At 36.4% G+C, this 20,929-nt stretch overlaps 1 protein-coding gene across 2 annotated transcripts in view; it reads left to right on the forward strand.

Moving 5' to 3' along the window:
- VWA8 (von Willebrand factor A domain containing 8) overlaps nt 1-20,929 on the forward strand; it is a 357,448-nt gene that overhangs the window by 89,158 nt on the left and 247,361 nt on the right. For both annotated transcript variants that reach the window (XR_011492999.1, XM_014866869.3), the window contains exons 13-14: nt 12,038-12,198; nt 14,307-14,420. Coding sequence is in view for 1 of the 2 variants with exons in the window: in XM_014866869.3 (XP_014722355.3) it covers nt 12,038-12,198; nt 14,307-14,420 (275 nt within the window). In the remaining variant the exon portion in view is untranslated. The remainder of the gene's footprint in view (nt 1-12,037; nt 12,199-14,306; nt 14,421-20,929) is intronic.

Below are 20,929 nucleotides of genomic sequence, written 5' to 3' on the forward strand. Positions count from 1 at the left end.
AGTACTGTGGGTAAGAACACACTGTTAGGCTTGACCATCTCCATTAATCAGTAGTTTTGTTTTAAATGTACTTTACAGTAATTTTTATTAGGGTCTTAGGGCAATCTTTTAAGGGTCTTCAGGATTTTATAGTTATCAAAGATCACTACAAGAGTGAGGAGTTTGCCAAAGGTTAGTGGGAATATTTCTTATGGGGAATATGTCAAAGAAGAAAATAAAGGATAGAACTTTGATTTGATTTTGAAATTCACTGTTTTTGTAAGTACAATATATTTTGTGAGCGTATTTTATTCTTGGAAATAAAAAGTAAATAAATACTTCTCAGCTTTATCATATAGTTGCCTTCTGTGATTCCTAAATGGTTTGTTTTTCTCTTCTTCCCTATTAAAAAAACCCAATTACTCAGGATCCAAACTTTCTGAATGCGTAGAATTTTATTGCTGATTTACAAGCCAGTCTGTTTCATAGTAGAAATATCTTGAAAGCCATTTGGCAGAAGCATAGAAATAGTCAAAAAGGACAGCAAAGGGAAAGGCGTTCTTTAACAGAGCTCAACTAGTGCCTCTGGGGACTTAGAGTTGAAGTAGCTTGGGATTTAAGCTGGTAGAAGTTGCTAAAATCCTGGTTTTACACTCTATTGACTATTGTTAAAATACTAACAGTCTGAAGAGAGGCCTTGGCCAGCCCAGCTCCTGTGACGCTTCCTGCTCACTTCCTGTTGTTCCCTGAAGCTCTCCCAGATTTAGGTAGCTGCAGGCAGGTAGCCTCTGCGCAGCAGAGCAGTGATGCCCATTGTGCCCTCACCTAGGTAGGAAACTGGACATGGTGAGAAGGTTGCCCTGCTACCTCCACCAGCCTGTTTCTTTAATCTTAGCAAGCCTCTTCCTGTGCTGCTTCAGGCTGGAGGCTCCATGTTTATCCTTAATGATGCTCCCTGAATTCATCAACTCCTCCCTATCTCCCATCTGGTGAACAGGTATTTGGCTCCCTGCTACCCAGTGTCTCCTTTGGGGGAGCAATTCAGAGAAAGCAGCTTTAGTTTTGTGAGGAAGGTTCCAAAAGGAACACATCAAGCCAATCAAAAGTTGTTAGGTATTGCAGCCATGGCACATTTCTTAGCCTTCTCCCCATCTACCCTACTACCCTCCACAGCCAATTATCAGTCTAACATCATTTGCTTTTTGCAGGATCCACTATAGCTATGGACATCTCCAGTCGCTCTAACCCACCATCCCTGGACATATTGTTGAGAATTTGGTGGAAAGTGCATTTGGTATATGGAATTATACTTTACAGACTTTTTAAGAACACATCAGTTATGTCAGCTGAACATTTGTAGATATTTCTCTCTCTCTCTCTTTTTTAGGACAGCGAAGTTCTACTCTCTTAGCAAATTTCAATTATATAATACAGTGTTATCAACTGTAGTCACTATTTTTTACATTATATCCTCAGATCTAGTCATCTTATACCTGAAAGTTTGTACCTTTTACCAATCTCTTCCTATTTCCCTCAGCCCCTTACAACCACTTGTCTACTATCTGTTTCTAAGAGTTTGACCTTCTTTTTGAATTCCACATATAAGTGATACCATGGAGTATTTGTCTTTCTCTGTCTGGCTTATTTCACTTAGCATAATGTCCTCAAGGTCCATCCATGTTGTTGGAAATGGCAGGACTTCCTTCTTTCTCATGGCTGAATAATGTTCCTGTGTGTGTGTGTGTGTATGTATGTGTGTGTGTGTTTGTGTGTCTGTGTATCACATCTTCTTTATCTGTTCATCTGTGGATAGACACTAGGGTTGTTTCCATATCTTAGCTGTTGTGAATAATGCTACAATAAACATGGGAGTGCAGATATCTCTTCAATATCCTGTTGACATTTTCTTTGGATATACACCCAGAAGTGGGATTGCTGGATCATATGGTAGTTCTATTTAATTTTTTGAGGAACCTCCATGCTGTCTTCCATAGTATCTGCACCAATTTACATTCCCACCAACAGGCACAAAGGTTCCCTTTTCTCCACATCCTCACCAAGATTTATCTCTTGTCTTTTTGATAATAGCCATTCTAACGGGTGTGAGGTGGTATCTCATTGTGGTTTTGATTTGCATTTCCCTCATGACTAGTGATTATGAGCACCTTTTCATATACCTGTTGGCCATTTCTGGTCTTCTATGGAAAAATGTCTGTTCAATTCCTCTGCCTGTTTTTTGATCAATTGTTTTTTTGCTATTGATGGTATGAATTCTTTATATATCTTAGATATTAACCCTTATCAGATATATGATTTACAAATATTTTCTCCCATTCAGTAGGTTGCATTTTTATTTTGTTGATTACTTCCTTTGCCGTGCGGAAGCTTTTCCTTTTTAGTTTGATGTTGTCCTTCTTGTTTATTTTTGCTTTTGTTGCCTTTGCTTTTGGTGTCAAATCCAAAAGATAGTTACCAAGACCAGTGTCAAGGAGCTTACTGCCTATATTTTCTGCTAGGGGTTTTGTGATTTCAGATCTTAGTGTTCAAGTCTTTAAGCAATTTTGAGTTGATTTTTGTATATGGTGTAAGGTAGGGGTGCAGTTTCTTTCTTTTACATGTGGTGGTACAGTTTTCCTGACACCATTTATTGAAGAGACTACCCTTTCCCCAATGTTTTGTCATAAATTTGTCACCATATATATGTGGGTTTATTTCTGGGCTCTCTATTCTGTTCCATTGATCTATATGTCTGTTTTTTTGTTTTTTGTTTTTTAAGATTTTATTTTTCCTTTTTCTCCCAAAGCCCCCTGGTACATAGTTGTGAATTTTTAGTTGTGGGTCCTTCTAGTTGTGGCATGTGGGATGCCACCTCAGCATGGCTTGATGAGCAGTGGCATGTCCGCACCCAGGATTTGAACTGTCGAAACCCTGGGCTGCCGAAGCAGAGCATGCGAACTTAACCACTTGGCCACACAGCTGGCCCCTTTATATCTGTTTTTATGCCGATATCATACAGTTTTGATTACTACACCTTTATGATATAGTTTGAAATCAGGAAGTGTGATGCCTCCGGCTTTATTCTTCTTTCTCAAGGTGGCTCTGGCTGTTCAGCATCCTTTGTGATTCTCTACAAATTTTAGGATTGTTCTGTTTCTGTGAAAAATGCCATCAGAGTTTTGAAAGGAATTGCACTGAATCTGTAGATTGTTTGGGGTAGTATAGACATTTAAACGATATTGATTCTTCTAATCCCTGAGCACAGAATATCTTTCTGTTTATTTGTGTCTTCTTCAATCTCTTTCATCAGTGTCTTAAGTTGGTTGGTTGTAGATATTTACTTATTTTTAAATTTCTCTCTTTTCTGTTGGTGAGAACATTTAATTTCTACTCTCTTTTGTAGATATTTAATTTATTTGTAGATATTAAACATTTGTAGATATTTAATTAGAATATGTTGCATTCCATATTCCATTCTCTAAAGAATAGAGTGACCTTTTAAGAATGTAAATCAGATCATGTCATTTCCCCACTTAGAATCTGTCAATGGCCCTCCATCATACTTAGAATAAAATAAGAACTCCTTACCCTGGCTTATGAGCCCTCCATCAATGCTTTTCAACCTTGGCTATCTGTTAGAACCACCCAAGGAGCTTTGAAAACCTTCCAGTGTCCAGGCTCCACCACCAGAAAATAAGAAATATTTGGTCTGAGGTGGGGCCTGAACTTCAGTGTTTTCACAAAAGCCACTTGGTAATTCTAATGGGCAACCAGAGTTGAGAGCCACTCCCCTATATGATCTGACCCATGCCTGCCTTTCCAGCCTTCTCTCTCCCTGCTAGACTCTCTGTTAATTATGTTTCAGCTACACTGGCTATTTTCAGTCCCTTAAATCTGTTTAACTTCTTTCTGCCTCAGAGGTTTTGCACAGGCTGTTGCCTAGGCCTGGAATACTCTTCCCCTGATCTTCACATGGCCTCTAGTCATTCAAATCACAACCTGAATATACTTAGAGAAAGCATCCTTGACCCTCAGAGTCATTTGCTATCACATTACCCGGTATTTTCTGTATAACACTGATCATTATGTGATAGTTTTTCTTATTTTTGTCTCCTCCTCCCTTCCTTCCTTCTCATCCTCTGTCTCCTTTCCTTTGTCTACTTTTGTTCTCTTCCCACTGGAATGTAAGGTCCATGTTTATCTTTCTCACTGCTGTATCTTCAGCACCTGGAACAGTGACTTGCATGTAGTAGGCAGTCATGTGAATGAGTGGATAAATAAATTTTGAAAAATTTAAAAAATAAATTTTGAAAAATTTATTTTTAAAGGACCAGCTCAAATCTGATCCTTGTCAACTTTTCTTTACTAATTCCTACCTGTTTCAATATTATGTTTTCTTTAAATTCTAAGACAAGAATTTCTTCTGTCATACAGCTTTGTCATATCACTTATATTAGTGTCTTGAACTGTTAAACTTAGATTTAGTGTTAGACTTAAATTTTAATGTATTTGTATTTTGTTTCTTTAATTGATTGTGATTCAGCTGTCATTTATTAAATATCCATTAGGTGCCAGACATTATCTCATTTAATTCTAAACATATGTTGCTCACTTGATGCATTTATCATGTTGTAAGTGGCAGAATTGGAATTGAAACCCACCTTTCCTCATAGTGTACCTATCCTTTCAGCTGTGCTACTTTCCATGTTGGCTGAGTGTTGTTGAGGAAGGCCAAATGCCATATCTGCTCCAGGTATCTTTACTAACTACTGAGCAAGTTATTAGTACTTACACCTACCTTGATTTTACATCTTATTTGTTACTTGCTTTTAAAAACTAACTTATTATAAGACAAATATTTCATATGTTTAAACTATAATTGATTTCTACATTCCCACCTATTCTAACAGAGTCAAACATTTGTGGTAACATGCAGCAAAGTTTGCAGTACCATTTGAATAAAATGTGGTTCTTTAGATTGTGTGTACTGGGGTTTTACTCTCTAACATCTCTGCTTTTTGCCTTCCTTTTTGAAACTGTTCTTACCCTTTTTTATGTAGTTAGTTGTCTGTGAACATTTCTTCACAAGCTTTAGTAAGTTGGGTTACTTTTAAAATATCGTTATCCTTGGGTTGTGGTTTTTGTTGTGGACAATAGAATCCATCCTGGCTTTCTAAAACTGAGAGGGATTTATTACAGGGTATTAGGTAGCTTACAGAATTTCTGGGAGAGACAGGGAACAGGGTTTAGATTTTATCCAGTTAGGAATGACAGAGCCAGGAGAACTTCAGCCATAGCTGTTCTAGAAGAGCATGTCTCCTCATGTTGGCTGCCACCTCCCTCTCATTGCTCACTGCCGGTTTTTTCAGTTCCGAGTTTTGTGTATGTGAGAATGCTTAGTAGAACCAGGGTCACCCACAGAACTCTAGCTGCAAAGGCATCTAAGAAATGATGTCTCCAGTTCTCTAGCCTCTGCAGTACCGGAAGGATAGTAGAAGGGGATTTGATTTGGTATCTTCATTGAATACATATTACATTATTTGTACCTACACTGACCTTAACTTTATATTTTATTTTGTGACTTTATTAAGATATCCTTTTGTTGGATCAGTTAGTGAGATAGTGGGTTTGATTTCTGGTTAGCTTCAATGAGAAGAATTTTGTTTAATGTTCGTAGACTAAATCTTTAACTAGAGCAGATGATCTTGAAATAGATCCCACTGGTTACAATGAAGAGAGCTATAAATGATTCAAAATCAGCTTCTTCCCATGGATAGCAGAGTAACTTAAAACAATCATGGTACACTTGTATTGCCATCATTGTGTACATAATGGGAGCATTTATTATATGTGGCACAGGTTAAAAATAATTCTTTGAAGGAGAACTTGAGAGAAACGTATGGAAGAGTTTATAAATAATTTTACAATCTATGTAAGAGTCCTTTTTGTTTGAGATCAAACGTAAATGACACTGAGGAATGTTGGCAGCATGCCTTGTGTTCTGTTCACTGAGCGTGCTTAGACTGTAAATAGTGGCTTCATTTTTATTCCAGGATCTAAAAATTATTAATGTTCTCTGTTTATGCAGTATTTATGCAGTATTCTGCCACTAATAGGTATGGACGTAATTAATCCCTTCTTGCAAAGTTGATGGCTTGTGTCAGCTAGTCTTGGTGTATTCTTTTATTCACTTAAATCCCAGATCTTCTTAGTATTTATCACTACCGGTAGGATAAGTTTTGCTCAAATAAGAAAAATTTCTTTGAGGTAGACCTGGAAAGTCTATAGAATTCCGGCTAGTTTCTTTTGGGGAAAAAAAATAAATAATACTTATTTACCCCAATAAAAAAATTAAATGCCCCGGTTTATATTTGTAGTTCAGAAATAAAAATGAAGAATCCTGTCCACCTAGAGCTACAATTACTGTTAACTAAAGCATTTTTAGTTCAATTTTTTATATATGTACTTAAAGCTACTTTTAAGCAGTGAAAGAGACTGGCTTCATTGGGGGCATTTCAGGGATTGGTTAACATCGTAGTGACTGCTTGCTGACTCTTCTCAAAGAATTTGAGAAACAGCATTTGTGAAGGGTAGCCTGAGAGGTGTGTGATTGGTATATCAATTCCATTATATATCCATAGATTAATTAATCCAGACCAGCTTTTTCTCTGTGAAATTTGTTTTACTGAAATTTGTTGCTGTATTTGTCATAATAGTATTCTTGGCTCCTCTGCTTCTTAGCTCTGTGTCCTTGTTTGGGTAAGCTATTTAACCTCTTTGAACCTCAGTTTTCTCATCGGTAAAATGAAGATGATAATTGTACCTATCTCTTAGGATTATAAGGATTACATGAGTTAATTTATTGGGTACCTAGTAAGCTCTCCATAAGTATTAGTTACTATAATTATTGTTACTTCTATTTTAACTCCTTAACACAGTATTCTTTATGTGATGGCCCCTGAGACACATTTTTCTCAATCTCATTATCAAGAATTGCAGTGCTGCCTCTTTTTTGGTGTCAGTGCTGTGGTTGTTATGACTTATATTACTTTTTTATGTCACTCTTTTTTGTGTTTGACATTAGGAAGATTAGATTCACTTTTTAGATTCTTCTTATAATATGCATTTTGTGTATCGTCTTTACCTTTCTTGGTTTCATCTTCCCTTGTTTAGTTTTCTTTATCCACTTATTTTTAATTTTATAATATATTATTTACACATATTTTTGCAAGCCAGCTTACTTTCTGAAACTCTTCTGGGTCCATCAATGTGGTAAAAATCTGTATTTTTTTCTCCATGGTGAAGTCATATTCCATATACACTTTTTTTTTTTTTGGTGAGGAATATTGTCTCTGAGCTAACATCTGTTACCCATCTTCCTCTTTTTGCTGGAGGACGAGTGGCCCTCAGCTAACATCTGTGCCAGTCTTCCTCTATTTTGTATGTGGGTCACCACTAGAGTGTGGCTTGATGAATGGCATAGGTCTGCACCCAGGATCCGAACCCACAAACTCCAGGCTGCCGGAGGAGAGCGTGCCGAACTTAACCACTATGCCACTGAGCCTGCTCCCTATATACACTTTGACTGATATCCTACTTTTACTATAATTATTTGTTTTCTATCAGAAAAACTATAGGTGCATTATAATGTAAAATTTTACTTTTTTATCAATATTCATATTTAAAGAGAGAGGTAGCTCAGATTTCTTTATACACTAAAAATTTACTATAAGATTTTCAGTTGTCTTTCTAAACGATATTATTATAGCTTGGGAAACTAATCTAATCTTATTCTAGCCACTAAACACAACCACTTTTTTGCAGTTATTTTATCAAACCAATGACTTGTATCTAGGTTTATCAAGGGAATCTCAGAAAAATGAGTGTGTGCTATTCAAAGGTACTAAAAACGTTAAGGTATATGATTGCCTTAGAGTTCAAATCTGTGTTCTCTGATACATTTCATGCAGTTATGCTTCTCATTTTAATAGGATATTTTTATTTTCAGTAGGGTTTCTCCATTGCAAATCAAAAGAGCAAAATTCCAAATGACATAGAATCTTAAGAAATAAATGTGGATGTTTTCCAGGGATCTGAATGAAGGTGAGGTGTTGAAGGTTAGACAATGGTAACTCTAAAGGAACTAGAGTTCATGTCCTGTTATTTTAAACTTTTTAAGGAAATGCAGAAAGAGGAAATGATTCGGGGTCTATGATATCATTAGTGCTATTTTTGTTCTAAGTTCAAACGTTTCAGGGATAAGAAAAATATATGCAAAAATGGGGACATTCATCTTTCTTGATTTTTATTAGTGTGCCTTCAAAATGCTTGTATGGAATAAGCATGCTTTCTTTTTTTACTTTTGCCTTTCCACTTGCTTTAGAGTTGTGTGTGTAGGTGGAAAGAATAAGGAAATGATACATATTTTTAACAATTCCATGATACAGTGTATGTTAAAATAAATAAAGATATTAAAACAATTTCATGGTACTAAAGCCTAAATATTTTATAGACAGAAACACTTGAAAATACTTTTACTCTATTTTATTTCATTTTTCTATTAATTGGTTTATAATGTTATTTAAATTTCAGGTGTACGTCATTATATTTCAATTTCTTTATAGACTATATCATGTTCACCACCTAAAGACTAATTACTATTGGTCACCGTACACGTGTGCCCGTCTCCCCTCTCCTCCTTCCCCTTCCCACTCTGGTAACCACCAGTCTAATCTCTGTATCTCTGTGCTTGTTTGTTCTTGTTGTTTCATACTGAGAAAGCTGTTACTCTATTTTAAAGTAGCTTATTATTGAAATTAATTCATATCATGGACCCATTTCACACTATGCTGAAAAAGTCCTGTTAATTAGGTTTGCTTAGGTGCAGTAGTTCTGTGAAACTACTGCTTTACTTTGATGTCCTTGCGCTTTTACCCAATTGAAAATAACTTTCACATAATTGAAATAATTTCAGATTATAACTCATTGTGGAAAGTGGGGCCAATTATCTCTTTAAGGAAAAGCTAAAATTTTATCTTTTCTCCCAGGATAAGATCTTAATTATGAAAATCAACAGCTTGTATTAAAGGGAATGCTTTTTTTCTTGAGAGTTTTATTTTAATGCAAAAATATATTAGAAGTGAAGAATGGCTCTTTTTAACATGATATCATGCAGAGAGTGTAGATGATAAAACCGAACTGAACTAGTCTGCTTAGGAAATGTCAAGTGTTTTCCATTTTCTACCCCTTGAAGATTGAAGAAAGGGAGACTATTTCTGGTCTGTACTTGTGGCTGGCATTAACAGCATTGAGCTCTGTTGATCTGTTACTGCTTGTTGTATAGCAACAAATACTCATTTGGTTTTACTTCAGTAAGTATAAGGGAGTCTCCAACTGCCAGGTTGGCAAAGAGGAGCCCTATGTCCTGGTTGTTCTTTCTCATCATCTTTAGTAGTAAATATTTACTTATTTGCATGAGGCAAGTATTATAGACCTTGTGTGAATTAAGATATGAAAGTATTTGGAATCATGACCAAATGAAGTAGCGCTTTTTCATATCGTGCAGATGGTGATTCAGAATGTGTTGGTAGGAGAATGAAGAATTTTCTCTGTTGAAATTTTTAAAAAATATGTTACTAATTGCTGGCCTCAGCTCCTTATGAGTCTGAACCCCTTTGGCCAGAGTCACATTCTTCATCTCTTTTCCTGGGCTCAGCCAAAAGACTCAAGAGCTGAGTTGGGTCAGGATACCGTCTATGTTCAGTCTGAAGCTGGGATTTTCAAAATTAACACCCGTCCATTTCTTTAAAAAATATGGTATCAGGGGGCCTGCCCGGTGGCGCAGCGGTTAAGTTCACATGTTCTGCTTCTCACCGGCTCGGGATTTGCCAGTTCGGATCCGGGGTGCGGACATGGCACCGCTTGGCACGCCATGCTGTGATAGGCGTCCCACATATAAAGTAGAGGAAGATGGGCCGATGTTAGCTCAGGGCCAGGCCTCCTCAGCAAAAGAGGGGGACTGTCGGTAGTTAGCTCAGGGCTAATCTTCCAAAAAAAAAAAAAAATGGTATCAGTGGGATGCCTTCTTCATGTTAGTGCCTGTCTGAATACCAATAGGAATGCTTAAAGGAAACAAGGCCTTCTCTTTCCTTTTTTTTCATGTTTTAATTTATACCATTTTGTTATGCATTTTGTATACCTTGTGCAATCTCGTGAATCCTATTAGAATAAGGACGGGGGTATAAATAAATAAGATGAGACAAAGTTTCACATTAACTTAATGTCTCTTTTTTTAAAGCAGTGTTTCCCACCCGGAAAGCGTATCAGATATCACTTATGTAATGTTTAATAAAAAACAGGTGGTAAGCTCTGCCTTGGATCTACTGAATGCAAAACTTCAGAGTGATGGGGCCTAAGCTTATTTATTTTCCAAAAGTTCCTCCAACTATTTCTGATATGCGTCTTTGATTTAGAAGCATTGTGCTAAAGCACATTTTCTGTTTGTTTTATTCTCTAGGACCATATGTGATGTAACTATATAGTGAATATTTTTGTGGAATAATTAGTACCAGGAATTTTCTTTAAATTTACCTGTTTTTGTATGTGTGTGCATATGTATATATATGTGTGTGTGTATATATACACACATATATGAATATATACATACTTGATTTTTTCATACTTTGATTATGAAAATGACCCACAAATATTTATTTTGATGTATCCTATTTTTCTTGTAGAGTAATCCATTTCCTGTTCTATAGCACAGCTATGAGTGGGAATGAGCTCATTCTCACCATGAACCATCTTAATAAATACTGATGATGGCGATAAATTTAGTTTTAGCTGTAACCGTCATTGGCAGCTTAGAATGACATACTCTTATAGTTTGCATAGAATTTAAAATTCACAATTGAAGAATTAAATATAATTAATGAGTTAAGCCAAATTTTGAGAATATACCAAAGCCAGCCCTTTAGGACTATGGAAACTTGCTGAATTTGAATATTATTGTTTCTCAAGTGTCTTTATGATTCATTGTAAGTCTATTCATACTATGTAAGTCAGTACTGTTTTGATAGTGAGAACATTGAAATAATTAAGACTTACATTTTATTTTGCTATCAATACAGATTTGTTGCCATTGTGAATATAAGCGAATTCATTATGGCAGTTTTCTGTCTGATTAAAACTTGGAGTTGGGTTTCAAAGAATTTACATAAGACTTTAAATTTTTGGATAAAATAGAATGTAAACATTTAACTTTTGTTTAATATAAGTAGGACAAAATTTATCTGAAGGTGATAGCAGAAAAGAAACTATCATCTTCAACTTTAATGCATGTAAGAAAAAATTGTTCATATTTTATGACACCATTTCTTTACAGTAGATAACTTTAATATTCCACTGCTATTAATAGTTTGCTTAGATCTGTTACACTATTTTAGTGGTAGCACATTGTGCTTTAAAAAATTGCTTATAAGTGCCATGCTATTGTTTGGCAATTCTGTACCTCATCCGATGACTGTCCTCAGTTTCCTCCATTTTCAGGTGTCTTTAAATATAACAAGTCACTGTGTTTGTTCCTAGCATGAGTTTTCAGGATAATTAATCAACTGCAAGAAAATGCACATTATTGGTAAGCGTCTCTGCCCATAGAGTTTGTGTGGCTTCTAATTCTTAAAGAGGAATCTACATATTTTGATGCCTGCAGGAGTAAAGCTGATTAAGTTAAATTCCATTAAGTTCAGGTGGAATTACTGCCATCATCTGTGTAGATACCAAATGAACATTTTAAAACGGAGAAAATGCTAAATAAAAAGGTGAAAAAAACCCTCACTGTTACTCTCTTATGTGAATGAGTAATAGGAACAAAACTCAAATGACCAAGAAAAGCTTCTGAATATTTTTCTCTTTGGTGGATTGGAGAAGATAACTTCCCACTTGTTGTACAGAATGTTATATTCAGAGAAAGGTAACTGTAAAGCTAAATAAGCTGCCATCTATTTCATAAAAAATTAATTCCGCATTTTCTTTGGTGGGTGGTGGGGATTGGTTTTAGGATATGACAGCGCGTGATTTGCTGCAGCAGAGATACACTCTTCCAAATGGAGACACTGCCTGGCGGTCCTCACCACTTGTGAATGCTGCTCTGGAAGGAAAGCTAGTCCTCTTGGATGGCATTCACCGGGTCAACGTGGGCACACTTGCTGTATTGCAAAGGTTTGTATGAGTCACACATCCAAAAAAACACGCCACATAGACAGTAGATGTGGATCTCTGCCAGGCTTCTTTTTTAAACTGGGTTGCATAAATCCTGAGAAACTTATAATTCTATATCCAAGTAAAACAGCAGATTTTTTTTACTGTTGTAAAGACAGTACAGTAAAACTTTAAATAATGAGCATTTTGGGAAAAGCCTCTGCCATAGCAAAATTCTGTGTGTAAGACCTGAAAAAAAAAAACTTCTAGGTTGTAAAACTTTTAGGTTGAAAGACTTTATGCATGCTGATGGATGCACGCAACAAGTCACACAGCTGAAGTTTCTACAGTTTGTCAGAGTCACAGTTTCACTGTTTACAAACTTCTTATGAGTCATAGCTCTAAATTATTGGCTGATCTTGTTGTAATTTTATTTTTGAGAGAGAAAATTTAATTCCTTATATAAAATGTGTAATTCTTTGATTATGTTTTATATAGGCTAAGAAAGCTCACTTGTGTTTGCAAACGTGAACGTTTGTGTAACTGTTTTTTTCTTGTTTCAGTTTAGGTGGGGAAAATAGCTACACATTCCTAATTAACTTTTCTAGAATTTAAAAGAAGTCTTCATGTATAACTTTCATGGAAAATATTCCCATCCTTTGTCATTTTGGGAGATTAATGATACTGAAATTTTGTTTGTTGTTGTTACTTCTTGATTATATCACTTGTAGACATTTGGTTTTTAACTTTGACTTATCAGGAAAGTTCAAATAAGCGGAATAATCCCTTTCCCCAACTAACCATTCAGAGTTTTTTGTCCTTGACAAGATGCAGATGCTAAGTATAATTAAAGATTCCAAAAACATTGTGTTGATCTTGAGTAGATTTGAGAGCAGTTACAAATAACAGTCACTAACTTTCAGTGATTTACCGTAAACATTCCATGGATTTACAATAGTTTTCTCTTCTAAACAAACGCAGATGCAAACAAAATAGTACTCCCCCCTTTTATTGGTTATCTCTTGTCTGTTAGACCAAGTAGTAGTAGTAGCAGGAGCTATTAATGGAGTTCTTACTCTTTACTGGGCATTGTGCTAAGCCAGTGCTTCTCAGATTCTCAACCTTGGGAGTCAGCTTGTGAGAGTGGGGCTTAAAAGTAACCGATGCCTGGGCTCCACCTCCTCAAATTCTGATGTAGTTGATCCATGGTGAAACCTGAAAACTGGAATTCTTAAACCCTTCCCAGGAGATTCTAATGTGCAGCCAAGATTGAGAACAACTATATAAGCATCTGCCTTACATCAGCTGTTTAATTTTCACAGCACTATTATGAGGTTTGTATTATTGCCCTAGTTTTATAAAAGATAAAAGTTTAGGGAGATGAAGTAGTTGTCCTCCCCAGTCATTCAGCTAATAAAGTGCAGAGCTGGATTTGAACCCAGATCTGACTGACTCCACTGCCCATGCTCCTCACCTCTGCCTTATGCAGTCTCCCTTCCCCTCAGTGCTTACTGAGCGAGCTTTTGTGCGGCAACTGTGACGTGGGCATCAAGAGACTTAGGGGTTGGTGTAAGATCTAGAACAGTACTTTTCAACCTCTGCAACATCTGGAAGACAATGGTATTTGTGCTGTGGACAGTTAGGTCATATATATATATATGAAATAGCAGTAGTTTCATTGTGAGGACTTGATATTTTAAACCCTGTAACTACAAAGATAGAAATATTTCGGTAATACTATCCCTCAAAGAGTTACATTATACTCAAGGGAGTATGTGCCACCTGCCTTGTTAATGAAGTGACTCATGGTTATCCTGAGTCACTCATTCAGCTATTTCTTTTCATTTGTCCCTTCCTTCCCCTTTTCAGCTCCTCCTTGTGTCACTCCTCCCTATCTACATCCAGCTATCCATGACTACTGCCCTGCCGTACAGAAACCAACAGTTTTTCCAGCTATAACAGCACTAGCCAACTTGAAATTTTGAAAAGTGCATCTAATAAAATTGTTAGACTCAATTGCCAGTAATAATAGACATGATTAAAATGTTAATTGACTGATTTCTACCTCAAATAACTTCAGCATTCAAAACTGTTTTAATTCATTTGCTGACTTTCCCCTGTCCCATTAGGTTGATCCATGATCGAGAGCTCAGCCTCTATGATGGCTCTCGGCTGCTGAGAGAAGACAGGTACATGCGTTTGAAAGAGGAGCTGCAAGTATCTGATGAGCAGCTGCGGGAGAGGTAATTTTGGGTACACTGCTCTTACTCTTGGTTTCTAGATACCTTCTTTTTCTTATTCTCCTAAACCTAGGGTCAAGTCAAGATAACTTTGAACAACTCAATAATTTGGTGTCCTGGTCATGCTCATAGTTAGGCACTTCTTAAAACGGGAGGTCGCTATCCAACATGTACTCTGCACTCTTAGCTGTGCTTTTACATAAGTATTTTAACATTTTATAAGAACATTAGTTTCAAGAAGGTAATCTTTCTTCTGTTGTCCTAGCAGTTCAGTTTTGGCCTGTACTTTGTATCCGTTCAGAAAAAAAACAACCAAAAACCGAAAAGAAAAGCCTCACAATTAACTTGGCCCACCCTGCTAAGAAGTCATCAGTTATTCCTGGAGTGTGCCACCTGACGCAGGATTACCCTTTCTGACTTATTTAAACATTCCTTTCAGAGACTAACAACCAAATGCAATGCTTGAGACTTAATTGGATCCTGGATCAGCCCGAAAATTTAAAACAACCATAAAAGACACTTTTGGGACAATTGGAAAAGTTTAAATAGGACTATATATTTTACGTAATATTGAATTAATATTAATTTTCTTAGGTATCATAGTGTTGTGGTTATGAAGAAGACTATTCCTGTTCTTAGGCATGCTGAGATATTTAAGGGATAAAGTAAAAAGATGTCTACAGTTTCCAAATGTTTCTTGGGAAAAAAGACATGTATATGTGTATGCAAACTCACATACACCACATGGAGAGAAAGAGCAAGTGAGAGCAAGAACACAAATGTGGTAAAATCTTAACAATTGGTGAAATCTAGGTGAAGGACGTATGGCTGTTCATAGTCTATTCTTTCAATTTTCTATAGGTTTGAAAAATTTCAGAATAAAAACTTTGAAGGAAAATATTTCTTTCAGCTACATACTATACTTTTCCTTAGAGGAGGTTTGGCAAATATAAGTTATTTTCTGTCTCATTATATTTTCATGGATATTTTGATGTAATTAGAGATTGTTACCTTGGGGAATTCCTAGTCCCTTAATCTGACTTTATTTAATTGAAGCTTCCCATCCCCTCAAAGGATTTGCTGCCATATTTAAAACATTAAAATCTTACAAATGATAATTAAGTGTATTTCTTATTGTATTTATGTTTTAAGGAGAGTTTTGTTTAAAAATTTCCTTGAAATTTTTTCATAGAGAGGAAATGTTAAATTCCTTACTATCTCTGTATAAATTATTAAAAAATTCACTTGATTACACAGCTGTTTATGGTTCTGAGGTGCATATCATCAAATTCCTCTAGCCCAGTAAGTAGGGCAGCAGGTTATAAAGATCCCTCTCATTTCATATCCTCGGTTTATAACATTCAGCTTTTGTATGTTATTTGCATGTGGATCATCTGTCTGTTCCATTACAAAGGAGATGAGTCAAAGCAATTGGGCAGTAGCTCTCAGCCGGCCTGCCTGTCAGTTTCCCTAAGGACTTCAGAAGCATTGTATTTGTAGCCAAATGACCAGGAAATGACAACCCTTTTCTGTGAAAAGTCTCAAAGTTCTCCCTAATGGTCACAAGCAGTTTTACAAAGGAAAACACTTTTAGGAACAGGGTGGCCTTGAGCATCATGTTTAGGGTTTGACTCAGAATGGTAAGTGTTCCCTCTTCATCTCGATCGATTTTCATCTCTCCTGTGAATATAACCGAGGCTCCATTCTATCTTCAGAGATCACTCTGAGTAGATAGAGACAGGTCATAGCACTCTGTGATTTCCTTCACTTATTTTTATTTTCCTTTGAATTTATTATTGTTAAACATGCGTGAAACTTGAGCCAGATAGTGTTTCAAGGCCTTTTTATGAAAATTACCAATCCTCTGTCATCTGTTCTGGGATTCTTTCCCATTTGCTCCTCCCCAGAGGCTACCACTTTCAACTCTTAACTGTTTCTTTTGGTGTTTACCTCTATATCATTAAACAATATACCTTCATTGATATTTCTTGATTTATTTTTCAATGTTAGGCATTATCTATTGATTTTCTACTATAGAAAATTAAAGTTTAGCTCTCTTTCACTACCCGTCTTCCCGCTACACATACATACGTCCTGTCTCCCATTCTTCCTAAATAGTTATGTAATAATTTTGTTTAGAACTTTATTCAATGTTTATGTTATTATCACAGCATAAGTACTATGCACAGCTGAGTCATTCAGTAAACTACAGTTGTTTTCCCTTTCTTGCCTGTGTTTTCTTTTTCCTAAAGTTAATAATTGCCTACATATGAAGAGAAGCATATATATAAATAAAAAGTTACAGTGCAGCCTTTAAATATTAGAATAGAGATCTGTACAATAATAATACGGGAACAGAGAGGAGGAAGTGACCCTGTTTTCTATATATTTGTCATTTTTTTCATCGCAAACACGTCCTCTGTTGTCCAGGTCTCCTCTCAGCACATTCAGGCACGTCAGGTGTTCTGCGATCTCGCCTTCCTCTCATGGTGTGTTCTGACTTGGCCTGGTCTGGGCTTGTTCTTCTACCTGTAGCTCGTGTGTCATCCTCCATCTCTCTCCACTTCCGCTTCCCTGTTGCCTCTGATCTCCCTTTCTGCAAATTTCGTTAGATGTTGAAACTCCTGAGCTGAACTTCTAATTTTCTTTTCTTTCTTATATTCTGACAATTTCTCAGAACTTCATTGACTTTTCAGAGGTGTGGTGTCTAACAGTGGATTCTCCTCTCTGTCTGAAATATTTCTACCAGTTGAAAGTCTAATTCCTTTTCTTATCAGTAGTCCTCCTTTTTTTTTTTACCTGAGCAACACACTATTTTCTTATATTTCAAACAGGTTTTCTCTTTATTTTGTTGTTAAACATAGTCATTTTATCACAGTCTGCTTTACTCTGATGATATGGCTTGTTGGCAAATGTCTTTACCTTTTCCCTGGTTAACCTAGGATAAATTTTGTAGCCCACTTTTGTCTTTCTGGGAATAAATATGTTCTCTTTTAGGGTTATATTAGGTTATAATAGGTTAGATTCTTTCTTTAAGCAACTGATAGTATTTCTTTCAAGGCTGTGTTTATTGGATAGAGAGCTGGCACCTTGACTAAAAAGGCGTAGCACAGCATAAAAAGCAGGAAATTTGTACTCGGTGAGGAAATTAATTTATTTCATGAGTTGTTCTTGTAAGTAATACGATCCATTATCTAGCAGGGGTTGATTCTATATGCTGTCCATAACTAATCCATCACTCTTGGCATTAGCATTGGAACTGCAGATTAGAATCTCATAACCCAAGTGGTCTGTCCTTTTCATTTCTGTACCTAATCACAGAACCGGAGTTTATCAAAGTGATTATTATTTCTGATAGTCTTTAGACAAACTCAGGTATTAGTGTTTTGTTTCCTCGTGGGGGATTTTGAGATAGAGTAAAGAGATCAGAGGTAGAATGAAAGGACGGCAGATTTAAGAGCTTCTTTGCCTCTAGACCCAATGTGGTAAATTTAGATACCTGTTTGGCTTTCAGATAGGAACAATTTTCACATTTGTGTTTGCAAGGGCTCCTTTTTTTTTACAAGTAACCAAAAAAACCCTTAAATTGTTGCACAAAGGAACTTAGTGGTATCTCACATGTTCAAAGGAAAGTCAAGGATGCAGTAGGGCCTCAGGAAATAACTGGAGCCTAAGACTTTAATGTTTTCAGGACTCTGTCTTGCTCTGTACTTCATGTCTTTGTTTCTAATGTCACAATGCCTGGCACGTAGCAGACCACTTAGTGAATGTTTTTGAATGAGTGAATAAATCGTAACCTAGGATAACTTCTAGGAAACTCAAAGTAAAGATAATTCTATTAATCTGGTTTTAGATGACCTCTGGCAATGTTTCCTTTTATGAACCTACTAATTAGGAATACATGCCTTTTAATGACAGGTCTGATACCATAGCATCTCATAATTAACAGCTGCTAGCAATGGGTTACCAAACCTCTCAACTTCATAGAGTGAAACCCAATTTCTAAACATTATATTTGACTCCTTTGCCAAACTTTCACCAAGATCCTATCCCTTGATCATTTCTAGAGGGCTCTGCAAGCTTTTACATTCTTTGTAGGTAATCACATGGCTAATATGCCTTTGGAAATGGCTTAAGAAATTTTAGAGACTTTCCTTCTCATGTTTGCAAGACACCAGAAATACTGTGGACATGATGGTTAGAAATAGCATTATGGCCACACACATCAGACACCATCCCTGCATTTCTCACAGGAAGTAAGGACCAAAATAGAATTGCTTCCTTTGATGAGAAAAACTTCTCTGGGGAAAGGGAGAGAACAAATACTATAGGCTGCTAAATTTGTCCCTTCCTGCCGTTGGTCAGAGCATAGATGAGGGAGGTAAGATTTTTCTTGAGAAAATAGTGAGTTACTAATAGTTTATTTTGCCAAGAAAAGACTTTTGGTTATCCCAGGGAAATGATACAGATTAGTGGACTAGTCTCAGTTGTAGTATTATATACTCTAATGGCTTTGCATTTTTTGTTGAATATTTTATGTTTATTGATTGTGATCGAACATTGAACACAGTTTATAATCTCTCAGCTTTTATTGATCAGTGGTGAACTATAACTGGACATTGGGAAGATTCTTGATCAGTAAGATTCTTAGGACCCTTTTATTCTTACCCTTATGTTTGAAGACAGTTAGGATCCAAGCACTCTCTGCTGCCTGCCCAGAAACCTCAGTATCTCCTTGCTAGCAAATTAGGCCGTATAAATTTTTAACAAAATTCAAGGTAGATCCAGGATTTTATGCCCAGGTCTTTGTGTTTGATCTCAAAACAGAGAGCCTTAAGCAAATTCTGATTTTGAAAAATAATCTTAAACATTTTTGTGGTCAAGGAATAGTTTTAAGCTCTGTGCCTGTAAGGGTCTCGTTACTTAATGTTGTGTATTGGTCTTGTCTTTTTGATACAGAGAATGCACCTTCTCTCACAAATTCATTCAAGACCATTAGGGTGGCAGCTCTGCTTTTGGGTAGGAAACCATTATTTTCAGTTTGTATCACTTACCTTTGTTTTGTCCCTGACACCAAAGGTCTTCCAAAGTTTCTTGCAGTTATGATTATTAACAGTAGCAATGCATTTATTTATTTTAGCATCTTCTCTCTTCCAAGTATTACTTTGTGTAGTATAAAGATCAGTAAGGAATGTGTCCATGAAGTTTACTACATTGCATAGAAAAAAAGAAGAAATGTGGGCTGTGTACAGAACTGCATAACCTCTAGGTCTGAATTGGAATATTAGTGTTACAGTATGGAAGGCCAGTTACAAAATCCTCTTCTGGTTCATGATCCATATCTTTATAGAAACCTTCCATATCATTCTTTCAAGTTTCTTAATATACAGATTTGACAAAAATGTACTGTATAATTTCCTTCAAAATGTTGGATTTATTGCAGTCTTTCTTTTTCGTTTTATTAGTAACTTTGTTGAGGTATAATTGATGTAATAAACTGCATATTTATTTTTTTTCTTAAAGATTGGCACCTGAGCTAACAACTGTGGCCAATCTTTTTTTTTTTTTTTCTGCTTTGTCTCCCCGAATCCCCCCTGGTACATAGTTGTATATCTTAGTTGCAGGTCCTTCCAGTTGTGGCATGTGGGACGCCGCCTCAATGTGGCCTGACGAGCGGTGCCATGTCCGCGCCCAGGATCCGAATCCTGGGCCGCCACAGTGGAGCGGGCAAATTTAACCACTCGGCCACGGGGCTGGTCCCGTAAACTGCATATTTAGAGTGTACAGTTTGATAATTTTTTTCAGTTCGATAATTTTTGTTATTTATATATACCTATGAAACCATCACTACAATCAAGATAATGAATACATCTATGACCCCCAAAGTATCCTCAGATTCCTTTGTAATCCCTCCTTCCTCTCCCTTCTAACCCTCCTCTGCAACCCCTAGGAAACTACTTCTGGTTACTCTATGTAGCTTATATTTTCTTTTTTTTTTTAAAAATATATATAGTATATTTTGCTGAGGAGGATTTGCTCTGAGCTAACATCTGTTGCCAGCCTTCCTCTTTTTGCTTGAGAGAGATTTGCGCTGAGCTAACATCTGTGCCAGTCTTCCTCTAACATGTATGTGGGTCACTGCCACAGCCTGGCTGCTGCCAAGTGGTGTAGGTCCGTGCCCAGGAACTGACCCCCAACTGCTGAAGTGGACTGCACCAAACTTAACCACTAGGCCATGGGGCCAGCACCTATAGCATGTATTTTCTGGAGTTTTATATAAATGGAATCACACAGTATGTACTCTTTTTGGTCTGTCTTCTTTTGCTCAGCATCATTATTTTGTGTATCTAAGTAATTAATTCCTTTTTATTGTTGAGAAGCTTTGGAAGGTACTCTTAAAAAACTATACCCCCTAAACACACATATTGACCATGATATTTTTGTTTTTAAATCTTTTTAAAAGATCTTTTTGCTTCTTAAATCTTTAATCTTTAAGAAGTAATATCTATTTA

This window comes from Equus asinus, chromosome 11 (assembly GCF_041296235.1).
Source record: "Equus asinus isolate D_3611 breed Donkey chromosome 11, EquAss-T2T_v2, whole genome shotgun sequence".
In the NCBI taxonomy this organism is placed as follows: Eukaryota; Metazoa; Chordata; class Mammalia; order Perissodactyla; family Equidae; genus Equus; species Equus asinus.